The following is a 24,360-nucleotide window of genomic DNA, read 5'->3' as shown; positions in this document are numbered from 1 at the left end:
CGGTCTGGGTTGCTTCATGGTCTACAGATTGTTGTTTGACCAATGAAATTAAATCTTCCGTACTGTTTACCACATCCCCAGACATAGCTTCTAATTCTACATCACTTGCTGTTTCTATTTTAGATGATGAGGGTAGTTCTTCTTGTATTTTGTTTAGCTTAGCTGCCTGTCGGGCTGTAATCTTACCTTTTGGTATGTCAAAGCCTAAATTACGCAGCCTTCTCTTGCCTAATATATCTGATATAGTACCAGTAGCCCTTAGTCTTCCATTGTTTGTCAATGGCCTGTTATCGTCTTTGTAGTATAGTTCACCATCTCTAATTTCAAACAGGTCGGTATATAACACCTCAGGTTTTGGTTGGAATCTTTTAGATAATCTATCATACAACCCTTCAACTATTTCCTGCAAAACTCTAGTATTCTGACCGGGACCTCCGAATGATGCTTCTTCTTCACCCGATGCATGTACACTCGTACGGTCTCCAGTGGGTATGAGAGGAAACGTCTCATCTGTTGTCTCATCTGGCCTCCCATGGTCTCCAAAATGGTCAATGTCAATGTCTGCCATTTTACTTATTTAGAGGGTAGTTTTTCTCTTTTTTAATAATATAATTTATCTCTAAAATAAAATGAGTTTGAAGATTTATCCAAAGTTACCCACCGCTCCCGAGTATTCGAGTGAGCAAGACAAGTTTAACACAAGTATAGTGAATTCTCAACCTGAAGAGTTGATAAAATTAAAAAACAAATTCAACACCAAGTATGAGAAATACAACAAAGCACTACACCGATTAGTGATTTTAAATGCCGGCGCGGGCGCCCTAACCATTGCCTCTGGTATTGGTTCAATAGCAACAGGCGCTACTCTTATTGGAATTCCCGTTTCTGTCGATTAGGTGGTGTGGCCCTATCCGGCTCTATTTCCGCTAGCATTATCACAGCGTTGATTAAAAAATATCAAAAGAAACTCGACAAAGCCATGAAATTATATGATGTTGTAACATCTGCGATTGCCGTGTTTGAAACCACTATCTCACAAGCATTGAATGACGGAAATATTAGCCACAAAGAATTTCAAGCTTTGGGTGGTATATACTACGAAGCCCTGGAAAAGATGACCAGAACAGATAGAAAGATGGAGAGTGAAACACGCAATCAGTTTGAGAAAAGTTTAATGGCGGAAATTCAAAATCTAAAAAAGACGTTAAATCCAGAACAAAGTTCGTAATGTGTGCCTGTGTACCATTCATATATTTGAAAGTGGTATAAAGAGATATAATCGTAAACATATAGACAAAACAAACAATGGAATTTCCAACAGCTGAAACATTTGAACAAAACATGGAACGATTTGTTCCAATCATAAAGTGGAGAGAGCTACCTGAAAACGTGATTTACCTTGTTAAATCTGTGGGTGTGATAGACACACCTGCGTCCAAGGCCGGTTATGGAACAGCTATGTATGCAGAGTTCAAAGACATAAGAGGAAATATATATAAGACGTGGCTGCCCTCAAAACTTTGCGTTGAATTAAAAAATTATGATTGGGACTCTAGGGCAGCCTTTGTCAGATCAAAAGGTCTCACGCATTCCCAAAAGAATCATGAAAGGCGGTTTTTTAATTATGACATTATGTGGCGCGATCGTCCCCTTTTCCCCCAAGACTGAGCCATAGCGGCCTTACCTGTCAGCCGCCCCGCGCGATCCTCGGGGCTTTTGTCATCTTTACTAGAAAAACAAGTAAAGATACTTTTTATGTATCGTCCCCCTTTTCACCAACCTTGCACATAATCAGGAGGTAAATCTGTATCTTCAGGTATTACCATCAATTCCTCTTTTACAAAAGCTCGTCTAGGTCCGTCCTGAACATAGTACATTACACGGTTACCCGGTTGCGCTATTACCTCACGCAATCTATATGTGTTTTTTGACCATATTCTGTAGGTTGCCTGTCTCCGCCCATCATCATGCTCTTCACCCGGTTGTAGTAAATATCTATACAGGCCATCTTGAGGTAATTCTACTTCAGGTGGATAATTCTCTCGTTTAGCAAGAGGCACCTCTTTCATTTTAATAGCATCTTTTGGTTTCATACCAATCATCTGCGTATTTGTATCGTTTAACCTATCAACCAGTTTATACAAATGCTTAACCCATGTAGATGATACCTTTTCCGAATCATTCAGTTCTTGAGCATCTTGTATTTTGAATAAATTTTCGGCAAGTATCTTGTTCAACGCCTCAACAAAAGCTGTGTGGGTATGCTTATATTTTGTAGTCGCTCTTTTAATTTCAACCTTATGCTTCTCCAACAATTTTGATACATCTGCCTTGAATTCTGAACCGTTATCACATTGGAAAGTTTTCGGATAAGTTAATGGTCCTGCCTTGTAGATGTCCTCAATAATAGCGGCAACCTCTTTGGCTTTCTTACTCCTCAAAGGTCGGACTACTTTGTATCTGGAAGCAGCATCGATTCCCGACAAAATGTACTTATATTTATTACCATACAGTATGTCACCGGGCATGTACAATAAATCGAATTGATGTAAATCATTAGGGGTAGTAACTTCATAATGTGGTCTTTCAACATGTTTTGGGGCGGGTAAATGTACTTGCCAAAATGCTTGTTTTGATAGCCACTTCTTAATCTCCTTTGGCCTGAAGCCGAATCCTCTTAAATTCTGAACAGCCTTTTGTCCTTTCCATAAATTTTGAGGTTGATAGTAAGTCTCTTGAAGTTTAGAGTTTGACATGTTTTATTTATGCACACCGTTATTTATCTCCTTTTTGTTATGATGTAGCACGACAAAAGTGACTTAAACGTATTTTTATTCCTTATATATAATCAACAAAGATGACTGACAAAATAGAACTCTCGCCAGAGTGCGATACTCCCCTATCAAATTACAAATCAATGAAACTCAAAGCGTTGAAAGAATTGGCTACATCTCGTAAAATAAAATATGTTTGTAGAATGAATAAAGCTAAATTGATTGAGGTGCTTGAAAAGAATGATAAGGATCCATCTTATACTCTTGATCTTGATACTAAACAGAAATGGTATGGATACTGTTCTAACTGGAGGACAAACAACAGAGGAGCATATCTCAGCTCTCAAAAACGTTATAATAACAAGAGAAGGGGGTCCTCCAAAAAATAAACTGACCTCGCTTGTTTGTTACTTAACGCGAGTAACAAATGTTACGAGTCTTTTTAGTTGGAAAGTTGGGAAAAGACCTTAAAGGTTGCGAATCGCCATATCATATCACAAACATATCACGAACATGACTTCTAAAAATACTGTTGTTGAATAAAGAGCTCTCGCTAGAGAACGCGGCCTACGTGGCTACTCAAGACTCAGAAAGGCTGAGCTGATCGAATTATTGGCACCCCCTCCCGTGCCAGCACCTGGACCCACTAGACCCGTACCGGTGCCTAGACCCACTAGACCTGTGCCGGCGCCGAGATCTGTAACAATTATTCCTAGCCAACAAGACATGGATTTGTTTGAGCGGCAAGAAATGGCTAAAACTAGACCTCAGGTAAAAAGTAAGTTGATTGAATGGGGAGAATGGTTAATAAATCATTTACCGAAAGCCATAAAGGAGAAAGCGAGTAAAGCTTACAGAACCATGAAGGATAAGGTTCTGGGTTTATATAAAAAGGGCAGCGGAGAGAAAGAGGAGGAAGAGGTGAAAGAGGAAAACCCCTATACCCCTATTGAAGAAGCGTTTGTAGGTTCCTACAAAAGGTTCAAGATAAACCCTGACGGCGGGAAGAATGTCAAGGTCTTTTTCAAAAAGGTTCAACCTATCGTTAAAAGGTTGATGAAGGACGTGCTCGGGCAGAAGAAGTCGTTGAAGACTCAGGCGACCTTGTGGATGAAGTGGGTAAGGGAGGACACCAGCTCAGCTGATGCCCCGTGTGTACATGTCGATAAAGCGTTCAATAGCTATATGGAGATACTGCACGCCCACGATTACATTTCTGATGTTTTCGATCGGATGTGTAATAAGATAATCGAGCAGATTGAAAACCCTGCGCTACCCGCCAGTGGATTCACAATCGATAAAATCTTGCATATGCATGTGGACTTTCACAAGCTAAAATTAACGAGAGGAAGCTCTTACTTGCCACTACCTAAGAATTTCAGTGGAAAATTCTCTGTGATTAATCCTAAAAATGAAGATGATGATGAATGTTTCAGATGGGCTATTATCGCCGCGCTTAACCACAATCAGATCAAAAGTAATCCTGAGCGTATCTCAATCCTTAAGAAGCATGATAAGTATAACTGGGATGGTCTAACTTTCCCAATGGCGCTAAACAAGATAGATCTCTTCGAGAGGAGGAACCCTGATGTCGCTGTGCATGTTTTGACAAAGGATGAGGGAGAAGGTATCTACATGTGTCGCAAGTCTAAGCATCTGGATCGTAAGGAGACGGTTGTTTTGTTTTTACTGTGTGAGGGGGATAAGAGACATTATATCGCTGTTAAGAACTTGAGCGGTGTCCTGAGTAAAGTCAACTCGAAGCATGAACATAAAGAGCATTATTGCTTGAATTGTCTCTCTGGTTTTCCAAGCGAACAGAAAAGGGATGAGCACTTTGAGTATTGCAAGAATAACGATGCTGCTAAGATTCAACTCCCTGAGGAGGGTAGCACCTTAACCTTCACTGATGGTAAGTTTCAGCTCAAAGCCCCATTCATCATGTATGCCGATTTCGAAGCTTTCACAAAAGAGTTGCCTGAAGAAGAGAGAAAATGCGGATCATCCACCGAGAAAGTTGGTAAACATGTTCCCACGGGTTTCTGTTGTTATAGCAAATATGCTCATGGTGAAGTGCCGGACCCTCTGAAGCTTTACCGCGGTGAGGATTGTGTTCCGCGCTTTGTAGATCATGTAGTTTCTGAGGCGAAAAGGTTATATAACATGTTTCCTCAGAAAGCAATGGATCCACTGACAAAAGAAGAACGTGATGGCTATGAAAATGCCACTAAATGCCACATTTGCATGGAAGAATTTGATGACGAAGATGACATCAAGGTTAGAGATCACTGTCATTTTACCGGTAAGTTTCGCGGGGCTGCCCATCGAGAATGTAATACCCGATACAAAGTGCCTAATTATATTCCGGTTGTCTTTCATAATCTGAGTGGCTACGATGCACATCTATTTATCGAAGAGCTTGCGAAGCAGCATGGAGAAGAAAATATGAGCGTTATCGCTGAAAATAAAGAGAAATATATCTCTTTCTCGACGGATGTTAAGGTTGGTGAATACATTGACAAAAATAGAGAGACTAAAGCCAAAAAGATAAAATTAAGATTCATCGATTCGGTTCGTTTCATGGCTAGTAGCCTGGATAAGTTGGTAAACAATCTCTCTGATGATCAGTGTAAAAATCTTCGAAAATTCTTCAATAATGATGAGCATTTCAAAATAATGAAAAGAAAGGGTGTATACCCATATATAATATGTTAATTCATTCGATAGATTCACTGAATCCGAGCTCCCGTCGAAGGATGCCTTCTTCAGCGAGCTGAACATGAGTGACATCAGTGATGCTGACTGTGAGCATACTCAGAAGGTTTGGAGAGTCATGAAGGTTGAAAGTCTTGGTGTGTACCATGATATATATCTCAAGACTGATGTGCTGCTTCTGAGTGATGTGTTTGAGACCTTTAGGGAAACATGCTTGAGAAACTACGATCTAGACCCGGCTCACTTTTACACTGCTCCGGGATTAGCCTGGAGGGTGTGTTTGAAAAAGACCAAGGTTAGTCTAGATTTATTGTCGGATATGGAGATGGTCCTGTTCATTGAGAGGGGTATTAGGGGTGGATTGTGTCAGGCTGTCCACCGCTACGCCAAAGCCAACAATAAGTATATGGGGGACAAGTACAACACATCGGAGAGGAAGGAGATGGATAGCTATCTCCAGTACCTCGATGCAAATAATTTGTACGGCTGGGCCATGATTCAGAAGCTACCGACTGGAGGGTTTGAGTGGGTTGACATCGGTAAACTCTCGCACTTCACACCTGAACTGATTTCGCAATTAGCTGTGGAAAACGGTGAAGAGGGGTACATCCTTGAGGTCGATGTGAGCTATCCACAGGAGCTTCACGATTCTCATAACGATCTTCCTTTCATGCCTGAGAGGAAGGTTATCAATGGGGTCGAGAAGCTGACACCGTGTCTTTCAGACAAGAAGAACTATGTGATTCATATCCGTGCGCTTGCTCAAGCTTTGAATCACGGTCTTGTTCTGGATAAGGTTCATAGGGTCTTGAGATTTGATCAGAGTGCATGGTTGAAACCTTACATCGACTTCAATACACAGCTGCGCACGGAGTCGAAGAATGACTTCGAAAAGGATTTCTTCAAGTTAATGAACAACAGTGTGTTTGGGAAGACAATGGAGAATCAACGTAAGCAAAAGGATATACGTTTGGCCACCAACCAAAAGAATTACGAGAAGATGGTGATGAAGCCCAACTTCAAGGGTAGCACGTGGTTCTCGGAAACACTGATGGGCATAGAGATGTCCAAGATCAAGATCAAACTGAATAAGCCAATCTACCTAGGAATGGCAATTCTCGACCTATCGAAGGTGGTTATGTACGAGTTCCATTACGACTACATGAGACCTAAGTATGGTGAGGATGTAAAACTTTGCTACATGGACACGGATTCATTCGTCTACCACATCAAAACGTATGATTTCTATAGAGATATCGCTGACGATGTGGAGAAGAGGTTTGACACTTCTGGTTACGATATGAAAGATGGCAGACCTCTGCCCATTGGTTTGAATAAGAAGATTATTGGTCTGATGAAGGACGAGCTGGACGGTAAGGTGATGACCGAGTTTGTCGCCCTTCGGGCGAAGACCTACGCTTACAAACAACTATGTGGTAGGGAGGATAAGAAGTGTAAGGGGGTCGAGAGGTGTGTGGTGAGGAAGACCTTGGGTTTTGATAACTACAAGAGGTGTCTGTTCGTGGGTGTAAATGTTTACAGAACCCAAACGACCTTTCGATGCATTAAGCATGATATTCACCCCATAAAAACAAACAAGCTCGCACTCAATGCGGATGATGATAAGCGCATAATTGTAGAAGATGCTATTACCACGCACGCTAGGGGCCATTATAGACACATAGAGGAATAGAGGAACAACAACAACAACAACAACAACAACAACAACATGACGATGACGATGACGATGACGATGACGATGACGATGACGATGACGATGACGATTACTGAACGTGATTGCACTAACATCGGCATTTCCCTATCTCTTCATCTCATAGTTGTAATCAATTTCTTGCTAATAATCAATTTCTTATTTTTTCATATTCTTATTCGCAGATATGTCTATATTATCTATATTATAATATCTGCCTGTCACCGCAACTAGCAAGACTCAAAAATCCCCGCAACCCCGACTTTATTTTGACCGCTCACGCGTAATAGACCAATGACAAGAGTCCATTTTCACTAATAACCAATCCAAGTGATTCGCGGCATCAACATGGTTTGTAGGTCTCCTTTCAATTTTTTTTCTTCTAAATACTTTGTATTGTGTGCTACACCTTTTATTACTCCTATGAGAACTTATTCCGCAAAATATTCTTTTTAATTTTTTTGACTGGGTAACAACGGGCTATTTCCTGTAATTTTTTTTTGAACCGAGGTTGCGATAAAAGTTTTTGAAAAAATGGTATTACACCTATACGCATGTGCGACACGGTTTACCTGAGTGCTCACTTCTGTGTCATGGTTATTTTTATAACTTTTACAGACCTTGTTTTGTAAAATAAAATAATATTCACCTATTGTTTTTGCTATGACAGGGTAACAACGGGGTGTAAACTATTTTTTATTTCAGCCAAAATTGAAGTAAAGTTATGTTTTAAAAAATATTCCTCCCGAAACAATGTTGTGTGCGCTTTACTTCATTTACGCCATGTTGCATGCCTGTACCAACGCACTTCACCCGAATGTGTGAAACAGTTGGTGACCCCCGGCTGATTTTGCATAAAACAGTATACAAAGGTTAGTTTCCATAGGCATGTAATATTTGTACATTACTTCACACCAAATGCAATTATAAGATAGTATGAACTTGCAAAACACCAAAAGTTAACCCTTGTCTTCGGTCTCCTTTGTAGGTTTAAGCTACGGTAAGTGCACTGTTATTGTTTATGTAGCTGTATAAAAAACCTCTGGATATGCGTTTTCGTTCGTGTTGTCACGCGAAATCACTGGTAGTTCCTTGTAGTCACTTATAGTCACTTGTATTCACTCGTAGACACTCGTGGTCAATCATGGTCAATCGTGGTCACTTATTGTGCGTACTCGCGGTAACTCGTGGTCGCTCGTGGTGCTACTCGTGTAGAGTTTTAAACCTGACCAAATATTCTATTTAGATAACGATTGCTGGTGGTCGTTTCTTTTTTCTGACTCGATTGATCATGAAGATTAGGCCAGTTCCATTAACATAAAAGTTTTGAGCAACAGAGTTGTTGCAAGAGATGTTGCACAATAAATGTTGTAGAGATCGAATTTTAATGGAAACAGATCTTTAGCAACAAAAACAGCAATGCATAAATAAAAAAACTAGGGCTGAGTAAGACCTCTATGATAAGACAAAATCGGGTTTAAAATGTCTTTAGAAATAAAAATTGCCAGGTTTAAATTAAATTTCATTGGTTCATAAAAAAGCATGTATTCCCGATTTCCTGCTTTTCTCGACATATATTCCATTTTTCTCAACATACCCTACGTTAGTATTACGATGAGAAGCAGGATAGTGGTGGTTTGGAAAATAATGTTAATATTTTCTTCCGTTTTCTACCACAATCAGTTTTGTCAAAATTGTAATCAGGAGAATGGGAGATAAAGAGTGATATTTTGTGGAAAGGATACTAGTGTGTCAGAAAAAGTTTGTTGTAAAAATTACTTACTTTCGTGCGTCAGATTTTTATGCGGTTTGACTACCACAATGTTTACCACATGTTCTCTCAAAACAAAAATTAAAAATCAAATTAAACTTTAATTGCTTTGCATAAAAATGAATAGAATATACAGTAGACGTCCGTTAACTCGAACACGCAAGGGACTAAATTATTTGTTCGAATTAACGAATGTTCGGATAATCGGAAATTCGAAAAAAAACAAGAATTTTAATAAACGTTTAAAGGTTTTATGCTAATATAACTTTATTACAACTTTAATACAACTTTCTAAAAAAATCTTTTAACGTTATTTGCTTGGCGTTGGCCTAAAATCGCCTTAGAACTATTTCACCATTTAAAGCTCCTGTGGAAGCACAACTCCAGTTCCACTAAACAACACTCTAAGACGTCAATCCTATTCTCTAGTGAACGTCGAGCGGAAAAGATCGATTCACGTGACCGCTGATTGCGCCCACGATTCTCCGCATTGGAAGCGAACGTTCTACTGTTCTGCCCTGATTATGTACGGCAGCCCGCCCTGGTTAAAAACAGGGCAGAAAATACATAATCAGGGCAACATAATCAGAACAGATCGGCTTAATATTTACGGCAGTTAAAAACTATTTTTTGGCACTTATAAAAGGAACATGAACGAACATAGTCGTGCGGGCCAGCTTATGATCGGGGCCGACCGGCTTTTATATCATTCGTGAGAAGCAAACAGCCCTGGCGGCAAAGTTGTTGTTGTTCTCAAATGAAACGAAATTTCGTGGAAACTAAATTATGGGACTCGCAAGTTTAATAACTTTTCACCAAACTTAATTCCCGCAAAAGGAAAATAATTTAGGTCATGCCCAGAATTAAATTCCTGCGAAAAAAAATAATGAACCCACCCATCCGCAAAATCTAGTTAGTTTTCAATGGTGTTTTATCATGCAGATAAAAATTACGCCGAGACTATTTTCTTTCGCTATGCCGAGTTTTTAATGGTGTGTTATCTTGCAGAGAAAAATGGCATGTGACAATAATTCGTAATGGTTTATTCACAAAAGTTCGAAGAAAATGCCAATCACAGCCTGCCTTGGTCAGCCATTATATCAGCGTTCACAATCCGGTCACCGTGACATAATCAGGGCAAAAAAAACATAATCGGACCATGCGTACATAATTCGGCCGTCTTGTTTATAAACAGGCTGTTTTCGCATTCTGGGCAGAACACTACCACAATGCTACCAATCGTGTAAACCCTAAACCAGTGGAATTAACCCTAACCCTTTTATGAGGGTTACAACATAGGTTTCGATAATTTCGAACTGTTAGATGAACTGGACATGTCCATGATGTCATCACACGCTGTTAATTTATCGTGAAATCAATTTTAGAGGGCCTCGTTTTCCTGCTCTACAAGGATATTTAGGGAGATAAAAAATGGCATATTTTATAAAATTTGTATTTTTATTTTGGAGTCGTTAGCCTTTTGCTACTCGCAGCCACGATTTTTGACTCACAGGGGGAGTGTTTAACATAGAGTAAGTTTTTGATTGTGTAAAACTAAACACTTATTTTTTTTCAGTATGCCAATCAGAGAAGATTCTCAATAGTTGTTTATTCCATGAAACAAAAAACTGTCCCTTAATTTGCTTTTTATATAGACGATGGTTTTGCCAGTACAATCACTCTTGCTACAGGTGTCTGGTTTGCAGAGTTCTCGTTAATTTGATTGTTGACTGTACATCTGACTACACATTGACGCTGACGCTCAAATGCACTTTGCAAGAGCAGATTAAAAAAGAAACACGCAGTTACATTTGAAATGATTATATATTCCATATGTATACAATTTAGATAATACAAGAAGGTATGCTTCCATTTCGTGGAGTGTAAGCAGAGGATGAGAGGAGGTTTTGCTCAAATAGAAAAATCAATCTCGGTAAGATAATAATACAACAGAAAAAAATAAAGAAAACAAAACCATATAAAAAATAAAATAAACAAATTAGCTTTATTTAAAAAGCTACGAAACAGGCTGTTGGTTTTACATTTTGGTGACTGACACACAAGTTTAGCACTATAATGTGAACCTGAGCAAAGACGAAGATTAGCAGGTGGACAAAGGATGCGCCGCCTGGAACCTATTAAAACTCCAGTCTTGCATGTCATATACGCAAGTGTTATGCGAACCTAATATTATTGACCCGTTATCACGACTCCACATGACTGGAAGAAATAATAAGACCACTATGGCTAGTTATTACACATACATTGATTATATACAAGAATAGGTTTTAACAATATTCACGCAATTTGTGCTCCAGGTATCTTTCCAAGTGCCTGAAAATAATGAAAATAGTATACTAATCGAGTGAAAGGATCCTGAACTAAAAAATTATTTCACTGAGTAATGTTTACCTGAGACAAATCAACTCCAGTGAGAGCTTGTATAGCAGGTGGTAACTGTCCGACCAATTTAGTAAGCTCGCTATTGACGCGGCTACCATTATTATCGTCATTAATGATAACAATTTCTTTTGTTTTCTCCAGTGGAGCAGCAATCTCTGCAGCAATCTATAAGAAAACAAAATGCATTTACATGAAAGTTAATAGTATTAAAAACTTGTGTTTTATTGCTCGTCGTAAGAACGTTATGTATATGATCGGCTTAACGTACTAGTTGCTCGTGTAATATTCTTAAAACTGAAAAAAAAGTTACTTTTAGCAATGTTTAATTCAGGTCTGATTTAATTGACTCGAAGATATTTTAGAATTTTTTTTTCCAACGCACCCATTTTTAAAGACACATTTTCTTGGTCCAAAAGAAATTAGCTTTCCAGAAACTCAGCTACCATCAAAGGCTAAGGAAGAAACCCAGATGGGTCATGTTTAGCACCGTTATCTTGCCTTGCAGTTAACGTGCATTTTTAACGCATGTACCTACTTTATGTCAACGATGGAATATATACCTTAGGCATAGCTTCTAAGATTAAAGACATTAAAGCAGCATCTCCATACTGCTTGTAAGCAGCAGCCTTTTGTCTCATGCGTTCGGCTTCAGCTTTTCCAATTGCTTCAATTGCAGCTGCTTCAGCCGCACCAATCATCTAAGAAGACGAGCAGATTAAATTACGTTAAGCTGGCTTTGACTTAGCACTCAAAACCTTATTGGCAAAACTTTTCCACGTGGGTATGAGGTAAATTTTTGCGAATGACAAAGAGATATAAAAAGATTTATAACGAAAATTCTTAAAGAGGAAAGACTGATGTTGAATAACAAAGTTTTTTTACGATACGAGAGAAAAAGTCAACATGTTTCTCCCGCAAGTGTTTATCTTCACAAAGTGTAAATGCTTGGCAAAAAATAACTTTCGCAAATCGGGGCAAAATTAGCAAATTTGCGAGTTGTTAGTTGAAAGTAAAAGTGAAAAATATACATATATTATACAAACAAAATCACAACTTAATGTCAGGGTTACTTAAATCCTTTTGTAAGGAGATAATTTACCCTGAATTTTCGTATTTTAAAAACTTCTTTATGTAAAGCGACATTTAATATAAGAAGAATTAAAGAACAACATAACCATACCTTAATTTTTTCAGCGTCTGCTTGAGCAGCCAAAACTTTTTTTGTTCTAGTGTAGAGAATAACACATTAACACATGGTGATAAAACGAAGCTTGGTAGATGACAGACGACACGGTTAGTAGAAAAAAACTTATGAAAAAAAATCTATTAGCGCAATTTTTTTTAAAAAAAACTTTAGATTAAAATAAACAAACAAACAAACAATCAAACATGCACAAAAATACCAGGAGGTTGCTACATACTTTGCTGCTTCAGCGAGCGCTTGCACTTTATAACTTTCAGCTTCGGCTGGAGACTTTACAGTAGCTTGAAGTTCTCTATCACGACGTTCGATTTCTTTATCCTCAACTTGAATCAACTTTCGTCTTTCAATAACTTCAATCTCTATTTCTTCATTTCGAATCCTTTGTCGTTCTTTCGCAGCCTATTGTTTAAAACAGAATTTAAGTAAACAATACAGGGATAAAAGTTTATATTATCATTATCATTACGACTGTTTTTCAATGAAACGTTAAGTTTCTGTTCATTCTTTGTAATTTTTAAACAGTAACTGACATTTATTAAAACTTGGTTTAGTAAAAGTTTACTTTTATCTTTTATGCGCAATATTTTACGAATGTATGCTAAGTGTGTTTACATTTTACTCTCTGACAGATAGCAAGAAAACTTACTTGCAGTTCATAAGCCAACTCTGCTTCGGCTTTCTTAGTGTTCACCTCCTGGTCGTATACAGCTTTCTGCATCTGATATTCCCGTGATGAGTCAGCAATACTGGTATCAGCCTTAAACCTGGCGTCTTGACGATCCTTATCACATTCAGCTTCCTAGAGAGAAAAAAATAATTTTTATAGATCATAGCCGAACGCATGATACAAGGAACATTGAACATTTTATTATCCTAAATCTTTTTTTATTTTTTCAACCTTAGCAACAATAAGTATAAAGATCTTTTTTATAAAGGAATACACTTTAACAGGGTATCTTTAAAACTCAACGTTCAAGAACTGCACACACATAGAAAAACAGAAATAAAGTACACAAGCGCACATTTCTAGGTTCTCCCAACGCCTTTTTTAAGCAAATAAAGTTTTGATACCTAGCACAAAATTAACATTAGATTTTAATAATCTTCAATATCATTTGTTACTTTGCAGAAGAGAGAAACACGATTAACATGTTAGGAATTTGCACATACTCTAATACCAGCATCACGATTGGCTTCTGCGACACCAATATCAGCTTCCTTCTTTACGACAGCAGTTTGTGTTTTTCCAAGAGAATCCAAATAATTCACATTATCAACAATATCTTTAATGGTAAAACTGAGAATTTCAATTCCCATGCGACCAACATCTGGAGATGCAACTTCACGAACAAGCTGAGCAAAGGTATCTCGATCTGAAGAAAAGGTCAGAAGAAAATTAGATGATGAGGGTTATTTTACACTGCAATGAACAGAAAATTGCTCTAAAACAACTAGCACAATAAACCCTCCAAATTTGGCTGGTCTGATAAAATACACGCAAAAAAATAGAAGTTAAATTAACTACATTCTCTGTTGCAATACAGATTTACTTTTTATCAATAAATTGAAGGAAATAAAGTACAAATAAAAATCTCAACAACAACAGTTTTGTTTAAATACCTTTATAAATTTCTTCCACAGTCAATGTTCCAAGAATGGCTCTGAGATGACCTTCTAAAGTCTGCAACAAAATGTCTTCAATTTCTTTTGGATTTCTTCCAAGAAACTGTTCACAAGCTGTTTTTAACAGATCATCTTCTTTGATAACCTTTACCTGCGCAACACCTGTCACGGTTACTGCCACACCCTTTGCTGTTTCAACGCTGTCACAACGGGGGTTTAGAGTCATGATTTCCAAAGAAATTCTGCAAAAATAAGGGTTCTAAGTGCAACATACAAACATTTGAAACTAAAACTTAGTGTTATCACATGGTTACCTGATTATTTGAGAGTCAACTCTTATATTCTCATACCTACTTTAAAGTGGGTGTCCATGGTAACTTCAGATAGACCCAAGATAAATTGAAATTGCAGGATATAGCAGGCATTTTTCTTATTTTGCAGGACAAAATTTCCAAGAAATTTAGAATAAAAAAAAAAAATTGAATTTGTTGGATTCTAAAGTATTCTTATTTAATTGTTTGTCAAAATTCCATGATTTTTCAAGATTTAGCAGGACAAACTTCTTTTCCCAGGGTTTTTCAAGAATCTCTTGGACCAGGGTCACCATGCAGTTAATCTGATTGGTTATTTAGCTAGTAATCAGATGAAACTGATACGTTATTATAGTAGAATTCATTATTTTCTAATAAAATTGACATGTTGACCTATCATATTGTTTTTTCAAAAGCAAAAAAAAAAAAACACTTACGATTGTACGTCTGATACACAAGCCCATGCCCATGCCCAGCCACCAACGATAGTCCTTTTTACTCGTTGACCAAAACAACCACCTAAAACAAGATAAGAACATTTCAAATTCAATAGATGTGCAGAACTGCTGATATCATTTGATTTCAGAAAGTCTTATTCGTACTGATTTTTGCGCATTAACTTCAAAGCAATAGATAGACTACTGTAATTGCACAAGTTAATTATTGCACACATACTGTACACATCTCCCAAAGTTAACAACAGAAGACAAAATGCACCCTTTATCACCATGGCAAACACTTCCAATTAAATGATTTTCATAAAAATTTGCAAAAATATGATAATCAAGGATCATATCTAATTCTAAAAGAATTTAGCAAAACATCGAAGCTAAGCACATGGAAATTTAAAAAAACGTCTCTTACATTTTTCCAGAATCTAAACTTTTGCATTTTTGACACAAAATTTGTGCTTTATAATCATTTCTGTACTTAACAGTATATTTAGAGAAAACAATTTTTTCTATCTAGTTAGAATAACGCATTTAAGTAAGGTTACTGAGAATGTTGCTTACAACTTTTCTTTAAAATTTAAAACATCCTAATAACAAAAAATGTTATATAGTATATACTATAAAACATTTATATTTTTATGATTTTGACACACAGAAAACCATCACATTTCATTTTTGCATAATATTATTAAATAATAATTTTCGACTTACCAGAAACAACAAGAGCTTCATTTGGACCAACTGTATAGATGTTCCCCATAGCTAATTATTTATATATAGCACCTGTATCAGAAAAGTATAACTGTTTTAAACAAAATAAATTGTTACCATACAAGAGCATTTTAAAAGATATTACAATAGCAACACACATTTTCTAAAATGTCAATACCTTTGAACTCTCTTTTTTTTAAATAAAAAATAATAAAAAGCAAGGTGTATAGAACATTTAGTCAATTGCCTTTAATCATGGACAAATCACCTCAATACTTTTGTATGTAGTATTACATAAATCAAATTTATTTGATGGCAAATGAAAAAATAATATTCTTGTGTTAAAAAAGTATATTAAAGTCCATTTCCATTTCAATAGTTTACTCTAGTGATTATACTTTCATTATATCACAACAAACCCAAGTTTTTTGTCTTGTTTGACCCAAAAGGCATCTTTGCGGTATCCATGCATGGCATTCCATCAATGATTGCATTGGATTTCAAGGGGGCAGACAATATGTGTCATTGTTTAAAACAATTCTTGTTAATCTGTGTCCAAAATAATCCATTACATAGTCGGAACCATCTGCTGGTTTTAAAACTTGTGTTGCTATCAAGACAACATCAATAAATTGAAAAATCATAAAAAATCCAAGAGTACAAAATTTAAATATTCCAATAGCTGGATATCCCAGATAAAAGCGGTCAATACCAAACACCCCAAGAAAAATTGACAATAATAAAGCAGTATTAAATGACTTCCCATCTACATATCTGCAAGGTGCGTCTTTGAAGAATTTGGAATAGTTGCCAGTGTTTATTGCTTCATCACAGAATATACCTTCTGCAAGTCGACATTCAACTTTTACAGTTTTATTTTTTGCACATCCTTTTTCTGCTTGTGTTTCAATGTCTATTTCTGGTAAATTACAAAAAAACTGTCCCATCAATAGTTTGTCACATTGTAAACAACTTGTGATAGGTAAAACCAAAACCAGTGCATAAAACAGCATATTTTACTAAACTAATTCAAAAAAATAATATACAGCTAATACAACAGGAGGGTACAGGCTTCAAATAATAATAGTAATAATAATAATAATCTATAGCTATCTCAGAAAATCACAAAAACCTATAGTTAGTGGATTTTTTACACTGGAGGCCACAGAAACAAAAAAGAAACAAAAAATGATAAGCCTTAGACTGCCTTAACTTAATCAAAACAAATTAAAAGCAAAAATTAAAATAAGAATTTGCCAAATACATTAGCGATGGAAGTCTTAGAAAGCAGACTTTAATTACAGGTCACTTGGTCTTGAAGATTATTCAACACTTTTGCAGCTCTAAACAGTAAGGCTTTTTTGCCAAATTCTGTGTGACTAAGGGAAGTGTAAACATGTTTTTGGAAGCTTCTTTTGTTTGGTGATTATGGCAGTTTTTTGTCAAAGAAATCTTGCACACATGTAATCAGGAGTAATGTGATTTTATAGCTTTGAAATTGCATTGTTTTTGATAAGTAAATTTTTCAATGAATATTCCCTCTTTTTCCCAAGAGAAGTATGGACACATTTTAATCGTTTTTCTAGTATTCCCAATCTACCTTGGGTGGCACAAACCCATGCTGAGGAGCAGCGGTTAAAATATGGCATGACAAGTACAAGGTGTTAAACAAGATGCAATGGTTCTAACTTTAGAATATTTAATAAAGATTTTTCTATTTATGTCATTAATGTGCTCTTCCAATTGCATTTTTTTTAATTAAATATCACCCCAAGATATTTAACTTTTATCGCTTCTCTTCAAAGGAATACCCATATAAATGATAGTTTTGTTCTCAACTTCTTTTAACTTGCCATGGTTGCCGAAAAGAGTCGGCTGCATTTTGCCTGTTGTAGGACTTAACTTTTCAAACAAAATGTTATGATTGACAGTGTCAACAGCTTTTTCAAGCACAGCACAAAGAAAGATTTGTTGGTTGAGCTCAGTAGGAAAAAATCAAAGACATTGACTACTGTAGTTTCTGTGGAAAAGACTTTTTAAAATCCAGGCATTGTCATTTGGAAGTTGTGCTTAGAAATTAAAAGAAAAATTTAGTGCCAGAAGAAAACTTTGAGGCTAGTTTGATGCAGAATGTGGAATACACAGATGTTTCACAAAAATTTGTTTATCATAGTGAAGAAAATCACCTTGCCTAAGCCACTTGGCAGTAATTTTGTTGTGACAGGTATAAAGATTAAGTTGTTGTCAGTGGAAAATATGGAAATAGAAAAGGAGCATAAAGCAAACAAAAAAGCATTTTTTTGACCTGGGCTACCAGTCATGTTTAAAATCAAGTTTTTGTTTCTCATATCTACAATTTTTGGTATCTAACATGATAGCCATATAAAGATTTGCTATTAAAAAAACACTTTTTGTTATATTTTTAGCACAATTTTTTGCTTCAATTGCAGATATAACATTTCGTATTCCTGCCCATATTTTAACTCTTGTTAAATCTGAATTATCTATACCACTTATTAATTTAACTTATTAATTTGTCTTTCACAACTGGTATTTTTTTCTACAAACCTAAAAACTGCCAAGACCATCCCTATTTATAAAAAAGGATCCAAATTGGAATTAACAAATTACCGACCTATATCTTTACTCTCATATATTGATAAAATATATGAAAAAATAATATACAAACGAGTGTATGGTTTTTTGGAAGCAAACAACGCCCTCTACAAGCATCAATTTGGCTTCTTAAACTCTTCTGAATAACTCTCAAAACATTATGGATGCTCTTGATAAAGGAAATTATGCACGTGGAGTGTTCATTGATCTTCAAAAGGCTTTTGATACGGTTGATCATGAAATTTTGCTTAAAAAGCTTATTCACTATGGAATTCGTGGTACCACACTCTCACTATCTAAGTCTTATTTAACCGGACGTCAACAGTTTGTATCCATCAATGAAAATACATCACTAGTAATCTTATCAGGCATGGTGTCCCTTAGGGCTCTGTTTTAGGACCTCTTTTATTATTAATTTATATAACGGCCTGCATTGTTCAAATAATTTTTCACTTTGCTGATGACACCAATCTCTTAAACTTCAGTAAATCTTTGAAACAATTGGCCAAATAAATGAATTTTGACCTCAAGCTTCTTTGCCATTGGCTCAATGCCAATAAAATTTCTCTTAATGCTAGTAAGACTGAGCACATTGTTTTTAAACATGCATGGAAACCTCTTAATTACGATTTTAGGCTTTTTATCAATGGTAAAAGGCTTTACCTAGTAATTGTATTAAATATCTTGGTGTTCTATTAGATTCTGATTTAGGCTGGAAGTCTCAGATTAATGATACTGTTGCCAAGCTCAAGAGGGCCAATGGAGCTTAAGCTAAACTTATTCTAGTTTACTATGCCATTTTTCATTCACATTTCCAATATTGTAATCAAATTTGGGGTCAGTCAAACAGTCTTGATGTTAATCGTTTTTGCAAAATTTTGCAATTCGACTCATGTCTTTTGAATCTCAAAGAGCATCATCCAGTCACATGTATGGTAATCTTGAGCTCCTCAAATTCTCTGATATTGTCCAATGTCACAATATTCTAATTTTACATAAACTATTTCATGAAGAATTGCCTGCTTCTATCCTTAATACATTTGCGGTTGACTTCACCCATGCTAAAAGCACTCATTTGTTAATGACCCCTTAAATATCAATTTTTTATCATATCTCTGCTCTGTGAATACCACACTGAGATGCAGATTTATACATATTTTTTCATATAGCTAGTTTTGTAAAACTAAAATTGAGCAGATCTGGGGAAAATGTGGTTAAAAAATCTAATTTTGGAGGAGTTTCGAAAAGACTTGAAAAATTGAAAATTCAGGAGTTTTGAGGAAGCATTACAACCCTGGCATACAAATAGTGCTAGTGTAGGATGGTACAATTTCATCACTTTTTACGAAAAACACTAATACCTTGCGCTTGGTGTTTCACACATTGCCAGACACAAGCGATTAAAAATAAAGTGAAATCCTAAACACGCATATCGCAGATGGCCTGGAGCAATGGGATGTGGGGTGGTGCAATTTTACCAGTGGGTAAAACTGTAAAATAAGAAGCAAGATATTCTGAAGTAATCAATGTAACTTAGCCTTAAACTATTTTTATGTCCATTTTCTAGGGTTTTAAAAAAATAATACCACTTATCTATTCAATCATTGACTAATATAGCTAGACATTATCATGTCTCAAGAAAAATGAGAATTTACAAATCACAAGTCTGGAAAAGATAGGAAGTAGTGGTCCAACGAAAGTTAAATAATAATAATAATAATAATAATAATAATAATAATAAATATTTAAAGTGGCTAGCCCAGAAAATCACAAAAACCTATAGTTAGTGGATTGTTTCCACTGGGGGCCACTAGAACAAAAAAGAAACAAAAAATGATAAACCTTAGACTGCCTCAGCTCAATCAAACATAGTAACATTTATAATCTGTGAAAATTGAAAAGAAAAAGAATAAAAAACAAAAATTAAAAAGTTAAAAAGTGATCTCCATTAGAATTTGCCAAATACATTAGAGATGGAAGTCTTAAACGAAAGCAGACTTCCATCACAGGTCACTTGGTCTGGAAGATTATTCCACACTTTTGCAGCTCTAAATGGGAAGGCTTTTTTGCCAAATTCCGTGCCTCACTTGCGTATAAACAACGTTGAAAGTGAGTTTACCTGCCTCATGGTGGTGGGAATAGAATCTATTCCTTCATATCTGAAATGTATAGCTATACCTTCTGGCAAAAAAATCATGTGACTTGCTTTTAAACCAATAGGATTATTAAATGTTTCGGGGCAAACAAACATTTCTGTCAAAATGTTCCTAAAACATTAATCTTAGCATATCATATAAAAAATTCAGGTCAGTGTATTGTTTGCTGTTTATACCCACTTTATTTCAACTTTACTTCAGTTTATACCCAACAAAAACTTGTCTGTTGTAGCATTTGTGGAAATATACTTTAGCCATGGATGCTAGCTAGGTACAAAGCAAAAATTGGTTGTTGCAAAGACATAAAACGTGTTTTTAATATACAATTCTCATTATGTAGTATTATATATAAAAAAAACCATTCAAACCCAGGAAGTGTAAAAAAAAAGCATTACGTGCAGCAAGCCAGCAAAGATCAAAAACAAGGAACGTTGCTAAATATGCGCGTAGGGCTATGCAAGGAAAGAGAAAATCAGCGTAATTGGTTCCAATTACTACGATTTTCTCTTTCCTTGTTATTGAGCATAAAATTATCATCATAAAAAGGGGAAGACAGATCAGCGACTTCAAAAAAATGACCAGATGACTTCCATTTTCTTTTGTTTAAATTTCCGTGCTTAGATCTGCATTTTTTATAGACTCCCCATTTCAAAAACAAAATCATACCAGGCTGGCCGCTTACACAATACTCAATTTTCGTGTGACGTCCAGGGTTATATAAAAAGTCCAACCTGTACGGAAGCCGATAGATGCAAAAAATCTTTTTCGAAATTGTGAGAAAATGTTTTTCAAAATATAGTAAAAATGTTATTCGAAATGGTGAAAATGTTATTCATAATGGTAAAAATGTTTGCCGAAATAGTAATAATGTAATTCAAAAATTGTGAAAATGTTTATTGCCAAGAAATAGTAAAAATGTTTCTCGAAAGATGGTAAAAATGTTTCTCGAAAGATGGTGAAAATGTTTCTCTAAATAGAACTGGGACGAGTTAAGGTCTAGTGCTGAGTATAATGGCGGTACCCTCAAGTTCCCTTTTTTAGCGGGAAAAGTAAAGTAAAGAGAATGAAATGGACAGTCCAGGGAATAGTCCATGGACATTGTGTCCTTTAGCTTTATTATATATTCATCACGTTTTGCTCTGAGTGTGGATTGTAGTTGACTGGAAAATTTTGTGGTCATACTTCAACTACGATTGATTTTCTGGGAATGTCGCCACCTAAGAACTTCCACTTCCACACATTTGTATACCGTCATGTTATCACATGCGGAAAAATAAAGATGAACTACTCTTTGTGTTACCTTATTTTTAGAGTTAGATAATTGCATATTCGCCCATGTTGAATCCCTAATGACACTTAGTCCAGTAATAACTACTAGGAAGTTTAAAGGAGTGAGAAATCGTTTTTCCGTTGAAGTCTGTTTTCCAATAGATAGCGAAGTGGTCGTTTATTTTGAAACTCTGTATTCTGATTGATTAGCGTCCTGTATCTGCGGCGAAAAAGTAAAAACTTGTTCCAACAGTAGTTCGCCTGGGTGGGGCTGTGTGCACTGGGTAAAAAGGGGCAAGTCTCTAACTCTGTAATTTTGCTAAAATAGCTAATTTCACCTACCAAATATCAATTCGGTTGTATTTTCTGGAGATTAAAAGAAATGAGGTCTTGTACCTCGTTACCAAGCTTTTTTACGCCTTGCAGTCATAGTCTTTCGCTGTGTTCTTGTGGTCGATACAAGATACCTTGGAAACGAGGTTAGGGTCATGTATTTTGAGAAATCTTTTTTCTTTTTTCGGGAAACATTTTTATCATTTCGAAAAAGATTTCTTTCTTTTTTGGAAGAGATTTTCACCATTTTGAATAAGATTTTCTCCATTTTGAAAAAGATTTTCACCATTTTGAAAAAGATTTTCACATATTTCGGGAAAGATTTTTAGCACCTATCGGCTTCCGTAAACCTGGTCCCTAAGACTTGTTGCTGGGCTAACAACAAGGGACGATATTAAAAAAAACTCGACACAAAGGATCCAAATTTTTGCTCTATCTTCCGACCAACAGTTTTTTGAGGATGGGTAAATGTGGAGTCGTGGAGTTGGATAGTTGGTAGTTGCCGAGGGGGAAGAACTAGAACTAAATTTCGCAGTAACGAAGTTTAGTTTTATGCAACATAAATATAATACCAGATTTTCAAAAAATCATTACAAAGTACTAAAATTTTTATTATTCTTAGCACATTTTCATTTAGAAACAGGGAGGGGACTATTGGAATACTTTTTTATCTGATGCAATAAAGTTAGATATAATCACTATGTTTATACTATATTAATATAGCTACTATATTTGACATTTATATTTGATATTATTGTAACTATTTTTCTTATTGCTTAAAGACAGGACTTGGTGATAAGACAAGTTGTTCTGCCCCAGCTATTTTTGTATTTGCAGTATACTCCCCTTAACTCGAGCGTCCAAGGGACTGGGAAAATTAGTTCGACTTAACGAATGTTCGACTTAAGCGAAGCTCCCGTTAAGTCGAACTTTAGGAAAAATAAGATAATAGTTCGAGCTATTTTCTTTTTTAAAAAAAACTAATTAAGTAACATATTTTGTATAGTCAAAGATTACTGATTTTGATAATAATCTCGAATATCCACTTGTTTTAATTTGGAGGCTAACTCATTCTCTACAATTGTGTCAATTTGGTGAATACATTGGTGTATGCACTCACCATTTTCACTGAACAGCATGTACTCGCGCAAGACCTCCATTGCTAGGCGAACGTCATCAGATTTGGGACAACTTGGTTGATTATGTGAAGTGTAATTATCGCTTTCTTCCGTTGCATAATCATCTTGATCTCATCATCGGTCATAACTGGTTCCGTGTTTTTGACAGAGTCATCAGCAGATACAATGTCAGCAGCAGTGATTCCTTCGGGGAAAAACTCAGGCACGTGAACAGCTAACTTATCCAACTGCTCCTGTAGATCGTTGAAAGGATCATCAGCCACTGACAAAGTTTTTTGAAATACCAGCTTTTGCGAAGCAGTTAATAATTTTTTTTACTTTTTCCAATGCTACGTCAAGCATTCACATTGCATCCAGTATAGAAAATTGAGGAAGTGGTTTGTTCTTCTCTATAGCATCAATTAATTGTCGGACAGACAATGACTTGTAGTAAGCTTTTAGAGATCGTATGACACCCTGATCCATTGGCTGAAGCTTTGAGTCGTGTTTGGTGGCAGGAAAATTAAATCGACTGATACGAGGTTATCAATTGATGGATGAGCCGGACAATTATCAACCAGGACAAATTTTTTTGCTTTTGCGTCCCTTCGTTCGTTTGTCCCTTCGTTCACCGGCTCTCTTTTTCGGTGTTCGTATCTTGTCTAATTCACAATGTTTCTACCAAGAAAATTTTTCGACATTTTTTATTTTGCTGTTTCAAAATTAACAAGAATCCCTGGGGGCTCTAAGAATTTCCGCTCGCTACCAAAATATTTGATGACAACCTACTAATTCGTTGTGTTATCGTGCCAAACATTCGAAGAGTTTTGGTGCATGAAGCTCTGAAGATAAAGCACACAAGTGACATTATATCTTATAACAAACGCAAACAAAACGAAACGTGTCATAATAAACTCACATTTTAAAAGAAATTGCTAACAAAAAATACAGCCTATCATTCATGGCTGAAAGTCTTGCGGTTGAGACGTTTATGGTCTTAAACGGCATTTAGTTGACAAAAAATCAAAAATTTGATGTGACCAACATTTTCAGCATACTTTCTTTATTAACTGTGCCAATTTTTGTCGAAAATAAAGTAGTTTTAATTTTTGGACAAATTTTGGCCTAAAATGACATTTAGGTGACAAAAAACCAAAATTTTGATATCACCATCATGTTCAGCATACTTTTTT

General features: G+C 36.0%; 2 protein-coding genes across 2 annotated transcripts; both read right to left on the bottom strand.

Moving 5' to 3' along the window:
- Positions 1–10,776: 10,776 nt before the first annotated feature.
- LOC130622953 (flotillin-2-like) lies at positions 10,777–15,755 on the bottom strand. The gene is made up of 10 exons (XM_057438413.1): positions 15,676–15,755; positions 14,950–15,031; positions 14,199–14,443; positions 13,749–13,951; positions 13,225–13,377; positions 12,796–12,977; positions 12,555–12,600; positions 11,935–12,072; positions 11,384–11,539; positions 10,777–11,305 (listed from the first exon to the last, which is right to left on the bottom strand). The coding sequence occupies exons 1-10, from the start codon at positions 15,722–15,724 to the stop codon at positions 11,270–11,272; spliced, it is 1,290 nt and encodes a 429-aa protein (XP_057294396.1). The 5' UTR covers positions 15,725–15,755; the 3' UTR covers positions 10,777–11,269.
- Positions 15,756–15,900: 145 nt separating this feature from the next.
- Positions 15,901–16,801, bottom strand: LOC130622954 (TM2 domain-containing protein 1-like). Its single transcript, XM_057438414.1, has one exon. It carries the CDS (start codon positions 16,686–16,688, stop codon positions 16,176–16,178), a length of 513 nt encoding a protein of 170 aa, XP_057294397.1. The 5' UTR covers positions 16,689–16,801; the 3' UTR covers positions 15,901–16,175.
- Between the last annotated feature and the right edge of the window lie 7,559 nt (positions 16,802–24,360).

The sequence above is a fragment of the Hydractinia symbiolongicarpus genome, chromosome 13 (genome assembly GCF_029227915.1).
Source record: "Hydractinia symbiolongicarpus strain clone_291-10 chromosome 13, HSymV2.1, whole genome shotgun sequence".
Taxonomy (NCBI): Eukaryota; Metazoa; Cnidaria; class Hydrozoa; order Anthoathecata; family Hydractiniidae; genus Hydractinia; species Hydractinia symbiolongicarpus.
This window is presented reverse-complemented; position numbering and strand designations above follow the sequence as displayed.